The sequence below is a fragment of the Vanessa cardui genome, chromosome 4 (assembly GCF_905220365.1).
Source record: "Vanessa cardui chromosome 4, ilVanCard2.1, whole genome shotgun sequence".
Taxonomy (NCBI): Eukaryota; Metazoa; Arthropoda; class Insecta; order Lepidoptera; family Nymphalidae; genus Vanessa; species Vanessa cardui.
Window position 1 is genome coordinate 4,888,516 of NC_061126.1, and position 13,812 is coordinate 4,902,327.

The 13,812-nt window shown below is 30.5% G+C and overlaps 1 protein-coding gene across 2 annotated transcripts in view; it reads right to left on the reverse strand.

Annotated features, from left to right (window-relative positions):
* Nucleotides 1–13,812, reverse strand: part of LOC124544121 (venom dipeptidyl peptidase 4-like) — a 49,219-nt gene that overhangs the window by 18,407 nt on the left and 17,000 nt on the right. Inside the window, exons 1-2 of one of the 2 annotated variants that reach the window (XM_047122570.1) lie at nt 5,118–5,216; nt 260–332 (exon numbers count right to left, since the gene is read on the reverse strand). In XM_047122570.1, coding sequence (XP_046978526.1) covers nt 260–310 — 51 coding nt within the window. In that variant the 5' untranslated portion in view covers nt 311–332; nt 5,118–5,216. Of the gene's footprint in view, nt 1–259; nt 333–5,117; nt 5,217–13,812 lie in introns of those variants that run through there. The other variant, XM_047122569.1, reaches the window with a different exon arrangement.

Genomic DNA, 13,812 nt, shown 5'->3' on the forward strand with positions numbered 1-13,812 from the left:
TTACTATGGTGTAGTTTTAGTCGTGCTCATCAAATAAAATCAAGATAGTAAATTCAATGAAAATTGTTACAGTATATTATAAATGCATTCTTTTTTTGAATCGTATCATATATTTCAATGGTTATACTTATATCGACTACATCTATATATATAATATAAACATGTTATATATACTAAAATATGTTAGTAATGTTAACATAAGCTTTGTTCCCAGTTCCTATATTTCTTCATGGAAAATTGTGAATAACATCCGGTTTACCTGGTCACTGGTGCCCATCTCCATGGTCGAGTTGCCGTTATCTTGTGCCATGGTGAAGCGGATAAAAGATCAACTGTAAATAAATAATTAAATATCAAACACTATATATAAATGTCAACATAATAAGCTTATAACTATAAGTATCTAATTTTTATTAGATATTTTAGTGTTATTTATTTTATTGCTTTTTATCGTAACTGTGTTTAAATAGCATTTGCGTAATAGAGCGTGCTATGGTCTTCTATAATTGAAGGAGCGCATAACTTGTAATCTTTACATTGCAGATTTTCGCTAAAAATTTTACAAATATATCTTTAGTGTATATATATCTTGTAACGTGCTCATACATTAAATAAATAAATTTATATTAATTACAATATTGTAAATTTTTCGAAAGGTGAAAAGATAAATATTCATAACGTATATATAATATCAGCGTTTAATATTAATTTTAAAAGGAACAATACAAATAGTTTTTAAATAAAATATTATTTTTTCTAAAAAAAAATCGAAAATACACAAATATTATAAAAAAGTATATTTACACGACCATGAATAAGAAAGTAACAAAAGCATTAATTTTTAAAATATTAAGAATATTAAGAAAATTATTAATATTAGAAAGAGAGTTCAAAGGTCAGAAATTCATAAAATTTAAAGAAAAAGGTTTAACAATAATACTGTTAAGATTTGTTTTAAAATATAATTCCTACAAATTAATATTTTATTATAAACAAAAGTTTTCCTCACTGTTAAGACTTCCAAATTCGAATTCTTTGTGTCGTAAAACTCTTCAAGCAGGACGAAAACATTTTACTGCAGTTCGCTAGTTCAAGTTTATTTATCAAAATAATTATTTCATAAATATATATCATATTTTCGATGTATCTACACAAATAGACCATTGCTTGCCATGAAATATTTAAAAAAAAAAAACTAAACTTGATGTTTTAAAAATTCAAAATGGAATTTACAAGCTCCAATGCGACGTTCGAAAATTAGAACAACTATATTTTCAAAATAAGAACTGAACGAACCAATGTTATACCGGGACCATCCACAACCCACGTCCAAAATCGTAAAAGATTAATGGACATTTGCAATTGGTTGTCGACAATCGATATGAACCAGTTATCGATATCTTATTAATCCGTAACGTAAATTACAATTCAAGTTTTTTATTATGTGTATCGGTATCAGTTAATGTTACCATAAATGTGTATATAAAGATAATATTTTCAAACATAGTTCCGTCACTAAATATTTACCTTATCTCATATACTGTTATTTTTATTAGGCTCTATTCAGAAAAAATTACCCTAAAAATATTAACATATTAATAAAATTTAAAAATCATTCATCATGATAATATGACTTTTTTTAAATAGTAATTTTGATCATTGCTAGTATTGAGCACTGTTTTAGTAATTTACAAATAATCTATTATAAGCACTAGCAATATAAACATGTATATCTTGTGGTTAAATACAATCTGGAAATTATCGGGCTCTGGGGGGACTTATTGTTAAAAATTGGATTTTATTTAAAAAAAATAACAATAAAACCGTCGGAATTGATTCCTAAGCGTACTTTTTCTATAAAAATATTGTAGATACTAAAGATGATGTTATTCGATATATCTGTTGCCAAAATTAAAAAAAAAATTTAAAGAACGCTTGTGTGCGTAAGGTATATATAATTAGTGAGTTTATCTTTGGTAGCACACCTTGGGAATGAAACGATCGCCTCCTGTTTGTTTCTATTCATAAACAATTTTGTATCTGATTAATTTGACAAAAAAAGACCCGCTAAGTTTATTTCGCCGGTCCTTCTCAGGTCTGGGTGTTCCTTTTTCCGAACAAAAATAGTTACATCTGTAATATGTTCAATTATCCAAATTTAATATGTTTAAAAAACATCAATGCATTTATCTGTATGAATAGAATTATTTACAAGTATTACTCACACAAATAAAAAAAAAGATATACAAAATACTTTTAGCGTTAAATAAATAAACATAATTCTCCTAAAACTCAATAACATTACATATATTTTAAGATACATAAGGATTTTCTTTGTACATAAATTTGCCGGCTAGATTAGTTCGTTAGCGTTGTTCAAATTACGTTACGCCATTTCCCATTATGAACAGAGGTTAAATGACAGCCCGAGGCACGAGATACAAATGAGCGAATAAGATAACCGAAGATCTTCTTACGTAATTATAACAGAGTATTTTTTTTCTATTTAGTAAGGCACTGAGCCAATTGCATTTAGGATGTGCAAATAAACTACCTAATTACTTGATAGTAGAGCTTTGTGCAAACCCGTCTGGGTAGGTACAATCAGATATTCTACCTCCAAACAATAGTAATCAGTATTGTTGTGTTCGAGTTTGACGGGTGAATGAGACAGTGTAACTACAGGCCCAAGGGACATAACATCTTAGTTCCCAAGGTGGTTAATATTTCTTACAGCCATTATCTAAGGGCGGTGACCACTTGCCATCATGATCGTATGCTCATCCAATAATATATGGCATGATAAAAAAACGTTCAATCACATGTCCTGGCATTGCAAGAACGATAGATGACTTCTAAACCGTTATTCGTCAACACGATAAACAGGATTTAAGATGTTTAGAGTTCCATGTGTAAGGAAAACTTTAATAAGTATTAAAATGAAAAAATGTTTAGAGTTCCATGTGTAAGGAAAACTTTAATAAGTATTACTCTGTACTAAAATAATAATCGAATGCGCGTTGCTCAGCTAGGCTAGCCTTCACGAAGCCCTATCACAGATGCTATGATTACTCCGACTTAAACTAAACCAAGAATATACGTAGTCTTGATACGAAAAAAATATTATGGTATAAATCTGAAGGGGAAATAGTTGAAAGAGGAACGTCTAAGAGAAACAAATATCTGTAATACTGACACGCTAAGATAATCGCTTCTCCTAATGAAAGTCAAATTCACTTCATTATTTAAAGAGAACAATACTCGAGTTGTAGGTTCAAGATATTATTGGTGATAAGCAAAACTATTTTTAGTCTTGGGTAGACGGTCTGGTGAATGGAATGGATGAACCAGATTGTAAGCAGTAAATATAGTAGTAGTTAGATTATAATTGTGCCTGTAGTTACAATAGCTAACTCACTCAAACTATAATACCATGTCCTACTGTTTAACGGTTGTAAATCTGATCAATATATGATCGCCATGCGGACTTTGCAAAGCCCTACTACTGAAGTATAAGTCAAAGAACTCGCAGTTATCATTGACGAAGTCCTACTAGATGTGTTAAACTGACAATTATTATTTTCATTGTCTTAATATTAAATAGCGTAATTGCATCTCATAGTCATTATCTTATCAAACGGTAAGATAATAATTAAAATTAAATTGTAAATACTTGAAAATGTTTTGAGAGTTATTATTACAAATGATTAAATCACAGATGTAATTTTTGAACAATAGATGTTTATTATATAGGGTACAACATATTATATATTTCATGAGTTATAAAAAAAAACATAATAAAAATAAATAAACTACGCAAGAGTCAGGACGCTGTATAAAAAAGATTCCATTTACGACATAAACGTTTAACTTGGAAATGTTACATATAAAAAACTTGTAATCAAATTCAACCATTAAAAAGATACGAAGTAACGGTACATACAATAGATTTATACAGATCATATAATGATGTTGAATTCATATTAATTGTATTTGTATTTGAATAATGCCACAAATACATTGCTTTAATTCGATCGTAAATTAAAATATAATGTGAATTATCATTTTTGTTGTTTTCTCTTTATTCATAATCACCTCGTGTGTGTATTAAAATGCCTAACATATAAAATTTGTTGATAATTGTGGCAATAATAGATTTTACTATACAATTTTTTATTAGCCTTTTGCTAATTTGACATATTTATAATCACCAGTGGATACAATAAATGCGTTGACACGTTGGCCCCATCTCATATCCGAGAAACAATGTTAAGAGCCAGTGCCACAGGTGAAAAAGCTGGAGCGAAAAAAGGATCTAAATATTCGTGTCTTATGTGAAATTAGTTTTTTGTCCAATTGGCTGTGAAAAGTGGTGCAACACGCTTAATCTAAAGTATAGGCTTATTGCCTCCACTGGTCACAGGAGGGCTGGTTCGTTTTTAGCCCAGATGATCAGAGTTGCGATTCAACGGGGATTCTTGCTACCATTCCACGCGCTCATTATTTATATAACAACTATATTAAAATCATGTTTAAGTAGTGAATGTTATTAATAGTTAAGTTAGTAAATCTTTAAAGTTAGTCAGTCTTTGGTTGTTACTTATTTACGACTAGCTGTGCCCGCGACCTTGTACGCGTTTGAATTTAATAAAAAAAAATTGTAGCCTAAGTTGCTCCCTATTATATCAGTTATCTGCCAGTGAAAATCCCGTCAAAATCGGTCCAGCCGTTCCAGAGATTAGCCGGAACAAACAGACAGACAGACGACAGACAGACTGTCAAAAATTGTAAAAAAATGTTATTTTGGTATATGTACAGTCTATAAATACATATGCATTGAGTAAAAAAGGGCTATTTTAATTTTACAAACAGACACTCGTATTTTATTATATGTATAGATAAAAGGGTCGTTTTAGTTATCCATCATATTAAACAAACATCCGACTGAACTTTGTATTAAATGGATAAAACAACTATTACTCTATTCAGATCGCAAAAAAGATACTCGAATAAAAAAATAATAAAAACATTACGTTTGGTCAGATTTACGGTTAATAATAAAAAATAGAAAATTATTTCATAATTGATACGCAAGAAATATACTTAAGATCACTTACCACGACAATTAAATATTCAACACCGGCCCGTGGCCGACTTTCCGCCTCACTAAATATTGATATTTAACAGGGTTAAGCGAGATTAAGATACCCGTATCTTTAATAGAGATAACAATGAAATTAAATAATCACTAATCAGATATAATAGAAGGCAAATGATAAAATGCAAATAAATTAGATAAGTGTAAAAAAAAAACATCACTATTGAAATAGTTAATTCGTTTGTGTTTGCGAAATCTATTACCATAATTGAACAGTTCTAAAAAAGCATGGTAAATTCGATTCGACTTTTGATGTGCATGATTGTTTAAATAGTGCCTTCCATAAGTATTTCTTAGATATTTGATTTCATTAACAAAAAAAGGGGTTGGATGAAAAAGCACTTGTGCTTCATACTTTACGTCTGTCGTAACAACTTTTCAAGCAATATATGTATAATAAGTATACGGAAGGGAGAAGGAATCTTAACTTGTATTGAATTGAGGTCTTCCTAAATTTTTATATATTTTTTGAAGTCGGTATAAATAGTGATTTGTTTTTGAGAGAAACTTTTTACTATGAATTGAAATAGTCATAAGTTTTGTTCATTTATTAAATATAAGGTCAACGAACTTTATATCCTTATACATCTTGGTTATTTGAGTATATTTGAATTATACTATTCAATTTACGACATGATCTATCAAATCATGGTCTTCCATACTTTGAACATATGGACTAGGTAAAATCAATATCATATTAATTAAATCGATTATAAGTAATACAATTAATGGAATCTTTGCTATAGATTACTCTGTGGCCATCTTAACCCAATCTAAATAAGATACCAGATCTAAAGTAATAATTTATTTATAGTTTTCAACTATATATAATTTGATTAATTATTCAAAGCTATTTATATTTAAAAATAAAACGTCCAAATAAATAAACCATTTGGAACTAAAATAATTTACTGACACATAACCTCTAGTACTGAGTATTGTCTTAACTTATTGCTTAATAAAAATACTTTTACGCCTAATGCATCAATACCTTGTAGCGTGAAAATTAAAAAAAAAGAGCGCGATCGCTTGTCACAGAAGCTGACTATTTAGCGGGAAGTTTGTGAGCTTCGGACTGTCTATTTCTGACTAATATAAATTTTAATTGGGTGTTATTTTTGGCTATTAATTATAAATCAACTTTATATTATAGATAATATTATTTATTAGTCGTCACTTTTTATAAAGTCTTATATAAGATATTATTAGTCTACATTTTTATAAAGTCGTTTCTAGACTATAAATTATTCAGTGATATGAAAATCATTTGTTTTTAAATTCAATTTAATATGAGGTGTCTAAAAACGAATTTATTATTTTCAAAGTCGGTAATTACAGTTCTTGCTTTCATTCTCAGGATAAACTAGCTAACGTTGCAAAATATTATACGTATATATACTTATAGGTACAGAAGTACGTACTTAAAATACAGGTGCAATCTCTATTTCCTCATTCTCACAATACGAAGGAAATAAATCCGATACGAACGGAAAGAGTTCACGCACAAGGACCATAGCTTTAAGGTAATTTCCGATGCATGGAAGCGTATACAGCAACTGTAGTTTGCCACTGAAAAGTTCTTGAAAGGAATTCTTTTATTGAACTGAAACTGGAATTGATCCCAACTCTTTGAGAACCCTTGGTTTAACGTTAGTTTAACAATAGTTTAAAGTTAGTTTAACTAAAAAGCTAATTATGACTTTCAAATAAGGCTGATCATATATAGTAGATAGTTGCTAAAGGTAAAATTGTAATTAATCGAACGTCTAATTCTCCAATTGACTTAATAGTTAAAATAATGACAAGTAATCCGTATAATATTAACTACGAGTATGATACTCATTAAAGAAACGTTACATGCAATTTCAGTCTCGAAATTGTAATCTAATAGCGTTTTAAAAAGTTTTACTTTTGAAAAGTATGATCAAACCAATAGCCGTGTAATACGTGAAGTTCCCTCTCTTTTTTGCTTCAAATAAATAATTATTAATCTTCTGTCCCTTGTGACGTAATTTGACGCGACATCGTAATATTACTTCGAGTGGACCCAACAAAGTTTCACTTGGAAAAAATAAGTATTCATACAATATACAAATACTAATTCAAGTAAACATATGCTAATGTTTTCATATAAAAATAATCATATTATTTCAGTATATGTTCCTATTTCGAATGTGAATAATCGAGAAATTACTTTAATGTTAACAATTAATGCCTCTCTCTCCACAAACTTGTAATTGTCAGACGCTAACATTACGATCATCAACTACAAACTTTTGTTACCAGCATAGTTCAAAGAAAACTGCAGAGTTCTAAGAATGGAAAAATTAAAGATTATGGCTAATAAGACAAGAACTGCCTTTTGTGATGAGCATATATTTGTTTTTATTACTGGCTTGTTGTTATAAAACATCTATCAGTACGTAGTAAGCCATGACATAATACAAAGCAAGTGATATTTTGTATTAGTGATATATATACAGATAAAAACATAGCTCATACCTTTATATGTTTAATTTTAAGGGCATAACTTTAATATAGTTTTACTGAAACAGCTCAAATAAAAGCATTTGGTATTATTGTGTTCCAGCTTAAAGAGTCGTTACTTATGTGCTATACAGCCTTGGCCAAAAGTATGGAGCACCCCCAATATATTTCAATTTTATTATGAAGGCTCATTCGGAAGTAAATGAAACAATTTTATAAATTTAATATGGTGTTTATTATTACAAAAAAATAGTATTTAGTTGGCCCACCCCTGGCCTTAATCACAGCAGTAATTCTTGCAGGTAGCGACGTAACTAGTTTTTTACAGTCTTCGGTGCTTATATTGTTCCACTCTTCACGTAAGCGCCTTTTCAAGTCTTCTTTGGTGGTTATTGTATGGCGCCGGACCTTACGCTTTAATATACCCCATAAATGCTCAATGGGGTTCAGATCCGGTGACTGTGCAGGCCACTCTAGAAGCTCTATATTATTTTCCCGAAACCAAGTCACTGTGCGGGCTGACTTGTGACAAGGCGCGTTGTCTTGTTGGAATCTAACTCTATCCATATTGGTGTCTCCAAAAAGTGTAGAAAATGAGGGTACCAATGCTGATTCCAGTACATTGATGTACTTTGTAGAGTCCATCCGACCCTCGCACACGAACATTTCACCAACTCCAGAATCAGTCATGCAGCCCCAGACCATTACGCTTCCTCCACCGTGTTTAACAGTCGGTACCACGCATTGGGGGTTGAATTCTTCGCCCACGCGACGACGCACGTAGGTGATACCAGGGGTACCAAATACCTGAAATTAATCGTAAACAAGATAGTTAAGAAATTAGGAAACATAGAATCGGTTAATTAATATTTTAATTTATTCTGTTTTATCTATATTGCATACAATATTATCTGACTTACCTCAAAGTTTGATTCGTCGAACCATATGATATTTGACCAGTCTTCTTTCGTAAAATATTGATATTTTAGGGCCCAGGCGTAGCGGGCTCTTTTGTTATTGTCCGAGAGCCATGGCTTCTTCCTGACTTTGCAGCCTTTAAGGCCAGCTTCCTGAAGCCTTCTGCGAGTTGTTCTGGCTGATATTGTTTTATTAACTTCCGTTGATAGTTCAGCAGCAAGCTCAGAAGATGTTTTTTTTCAATTTTTTAAAGATTCCCTTACTAACTTTCGGTCTTCTCGGTCAGTGGTGATGCGTTTACGGCCTGGTTTGGGCCTGCTAAGGTGTGAGCCGGTAGCGACGAATCGTTCAATAGCTAATTGCACAGCTCGACGCGAGCATTTCACGGTTTTAGATATTTGAACTTGTGATTTGCTTTGCTCATGCAAAACTTGAATTTGCACTCGTTGTTCCAGAGTAAGTTCATTCTTTTTAGGCATTTTGGAATAATATTAAATAATGTTAACACAAAATAACAGCAAGAGAGCACTAAGTCATAGCGTGTGTACACAACGAAAGTGATTAGCGAATAAAGTGATTATTCCAAAAAACGTAAAATCGCAAATTACACAACAATAGGGGTTTTATTACAAGCTACCAAGTAAAACTATTGTTCATAAGACGTTTGAAGATGTCGCCCAGGTAATGTATAAACAAAAGGCTTTGTTTTATGCGGTATTTATGATGCACGTGCAACATTTATAGGGTGCTCCATACTTTTGGCCAAGGCTGTATATCTTAGTTCAAAAGGTTTGTGGCGCATTAGCAATTAAGGAATGCTTAAGGTGGGTGATGTCCACTTATCATTTCCCCGCCCACCTACCTATATCAGAAATAAAAGAAATATCATATCATTAAATCGTAAAACGGAACAGAAATGCCAATTTCCGAAAAAATCTCATAAAGGCGGTCTTTCAATTTCCCCCCGTTTTCATTTCCTGCCCTCGCGATGTTTTTAAAGCGTCTCAGATTTATTCCTCTTTAATCATGGATACAAACGTAATTTCAGTGAAGCACTGTTCTCTGAATTTTGTTCTCAGAAACACGAATATCACAAGAAATTAAAAATTAATGTAAATCTTCATTTTTAAAATTACATAGTATAAAACAAAGTCGCTTACCGTTGTCTATACTTATGTATGCTTAGATCTTTAAAATTACGCAACGGATTTTGATAAATAGTGATTCGATAGGTCGGTTTTTGTATGTAATAAATGGATGGACAATTTTAGAAGTTTATTATGTGTCGTCGGGTCGCTAGTTTTTTTTATAATTTATTATTTTTTATAATACATTTTAAATTTTATAAAGAAATACCCTTAATACTTGAAATTAAAAATTTAAAAATGCATACAAAATAACTTATATTTTGTACATAGAGTACTTTTAGTGGTAAAATTGTTTAAAAGCTATTTCAAAACGGAATTGTAGTGCTTCCGTTTTCAAATTGTCTCTTGACTTCCGTTTAATGTGGTAACATTATTTTCCTACATACACTTCATGCATTCTCGTACATTTTCTAAAATGTAAAATAATAAAACAAAACCCATAATAGTAAAGTCGCTACTCTGCTTCGCTCGCTTCGTCTTCATTGCTATTTATCAAAAAGAAAAAAAAAATTAAGGAACTTTGAAATTAATTATTTGATACATAAAATTTAGCGTTTATAAAAAAACTTAAACATTTAAAATATTTTCATTTCAAAACAACTATAATTTACAAGATTTTATTTGTTTATACTACATTTTTTGTGGCTAATGTAATATTATACTATTTCAAATGATGGCGTATAATTATTTCGGTCATTTTATTCGATAAATCATTTTTTAGCGCTTGCAATATTGTTTAACTGTAAGTTAATCTATAATCCAATATCTATTAGAAATTCGGGTTTACTTTCAGTTTTTTTTTTTATTTTATTTAATGCTCGTATTCTAGCCACTTAGCCGATGGTCATGTCGGCTCTTCATAACAACTTTTATATAACAGTTAAAAATAATATAATATCACGATATAGTCCCATAAACATGCATAACATTCCTTTTAACTATACTAAAACCATGTTATAAAATATCTGATAAATCTTTTTACTGATATAAAAGCAAATACGTATCATAATTAAATTATATTCAAATTTTAGCAGGCGCTATTGATTAAAACTTAATCATTTTAGAATATAAACGTTATTTATCCGTACAATAAAGTCATCGTTATAATAACATAAAGTTTAAAGAGGGTGACTTATCTCTCACAAAACGATTTATAATAACTAATGTATATGCACGAAAATTGTTCTTTCAGTCTGAATGCTACTGTTTCACGGCTAAACCACTGAACGAAATAGATGAAGTTTGGTATGAAGCTTAAAATCCAAGGAAAGGGTTTCATTGTATGCCTAACAGCTGATGACTACGCCTAACAGTGTGAAAACTAATATTACATAATGTGAAATTTAAACACAGATAGAGTCAGTAGTTATACTGAGGTTCTTGCCGATTCTTCTCGGTGTAATCTACTTTCCGAACCGGTGGTAGCTTCACTTAATATAGTTGTTAAATGACAATTCAAAAGTGCTTGTAAAAACCTACTTGAATAAAGAAGGATTTAATTAGACATACAGATTAATAAACTTTAATCATATTCTTTAAACAATAAAGTTGGTAATTAAAATTAACTTTAATAAAAAATGTCCTCTGCACTCCCATTATCACCCTCTTTAAATTTCAACTGAGATGTCAAGTGTGAATTTTAGCACTTACATTATATAAAAGTTAAAAGTAAAGTCATTAAATAAAAGCCCGTAAATGTCCATTGCACTTAAGTACCACTTCTTTTGAATCTCAACCTCCCTTCTTAAATGCGTGTTGGTGGATACAAATATTGCAGCATTTCAGCTGACACGGATTTTTTCTTAAAGATATTTCACTGCCAAGCTTTCACAACTCATTTTTATTACTTTAGTATTGGAAAAATGTATTTTTTTTTCTTTGTAAAATAACATTTCAACTAAGCATATATTGTAATAAAAAGTACCTACTCCTTATGTTTGTTTAGCGTATCTGTACTATATTATTGTTATTATGACGTCCAATACACTAAAAGAGGTACTTAAATGACCTTGAAAATAAACATATCTAAATTTCCGATTATGAAGCTTAGACTTACTTTTAAATATGTGGTCGTATTATGGAGTCCTCCCTGACTCTATGTCAGTCTGATAGAGCCATTTGGCGTTTGCTCACGATTACTTTCCTCACGAGTCAATGCGAGTGACCTGAATAATTAATTACAGCACGTAATGTAACATAATATCAAACGTATTGCGTCTAAGGAAACTTACGTAAGAGGTTGAATTTTTGGCAATGTTTTAGGATTTCTTCATTCTATTGTTTGTCCAGTATTCAAATTTCGAACATGATCTTTATTGAAATTAAAAAAAAAAATGAATTCATGTTCTCAACATTTTCGTCCACTCTTATATCGTATTTATTTTATTCATAATACTGAAGCTCGTTGATAGCTACTAAACAAACGGTTGAGAAACAGAGCAGAAAAAGGTACTTAACTGTTTTGTCTTTGTCTATTTATACAATAGATATGCTGTCACATAAATAATTCCCTTTTAACACACAATGATCAGCATTCGTATACTAAGATATTTCGTATTGAAAAAAAAATAGTGTCTCTTGACGCCCCACAGGAGTGATAACGTAAACTGATCTACATTGACCTGTTTAATAATGAAATTGAATTGTATTAATATTGAAATATTAACTTGAGAAAGCTCAAGTTATTACTTTAATTTTATGTATTTGAATATGATCTTTTATTGGCTATAAAATATATTATTATATACAAAACAATTCTGTAGTCGCCAGCGGCTTCGCTGGTGTTTTAGGGTGTTGATTGTCATTTGTTCACCAAAAAAGTAGCAGTAGTATGTCCTTTCTTGGAGTTTGCTTCATACCAAATTTTCATCAAATTCGGTTCTGTAGTTTGTTCGTGAAATACCGATAGACAGACAGATAGAGTTACTTTCACATTTACAATATTAATATACCTTCTCATGTACATATTCAATAATATGTAACTCAGTATGTATAAAAGAAAAGGACATATATGGAATACAGTTGGTGCCGTAACGCGTTACGTAACGAAGGGGTTTACCCTACCATAACAAGTTATCGCTTTAATATGGTACCATAAAACAAATAATCTTATATTTCTGCCGTCAAATGTGAATTTATCAAAAATTGACTATTTAATCATCTATATATTTTATATGTATAATGTACATTTACACATTTCCAATTATATAAGGAAGCTAAGCGATCAGTGTCTATTTTTCATTCCTTCAAACACTGTCTACTGAGTGAATACAACATAAACCAGGGAACACGTTCCTTGCTCTTATTACTCGTCACATTCCTTGCTTGTTTCTATGACAAAAAACTTCACTTTACTAAGGTTTTGTCCACTGGAGCTGAGCTAAGCGAGGCTACGAAAATGAAGTGATGATATATGTTTTTTTTCCTCGCGCTTCTTCTTCGTATATCTCTGGTGTCGCAGCCTAAATGTCGAATAAGCTCACAATTACGTCACCCGTTAATGTTGTGGAATTAGTGACCACTTCATTGACATTATAAGTGGATTTGTCACCTCTTAGTATACTGCGTTTTTGGTCTAGTTACCAAGAGTACAGACTACGGTGCTGGGTTCACTGGGTTTAGTTATTTCGATTTCCTGTAGAAATTATTTTCTCAAATTTAACCCCGAATTAATTTGGGAAATTTGTCAATTTAAGAAGGAATTGCATTTTTATGATTCTTTAAGTAGTAAATGTCAAATTTTTGTCTTGAAGATGTAATTGATCTTTGTAGGTTGAGTTGCATTTAAATCATTTAGTTATATCAACGTCATCATCATATAGATTTTAGTGTAAGAAAAATAAAATTATTTATTTTCAAATTCTACTTAAACAACCACTGTTGAATTTTGTCAAGAAAACCAATAGTCTCTGTTTAATTAAATTACATTAAAGTTTACTTAGTCATGGCAAGACAATTGAATTAAATACTTACCTACATTATATATATTATTATATAATAGATTTACACACTTACCATACGTCATTTTTTTTAAATTAAAGGTAGGTAACTTAACACTTACAATCTAATTTTAACCTTTTTTCGCACACTAAGGCATCTTGT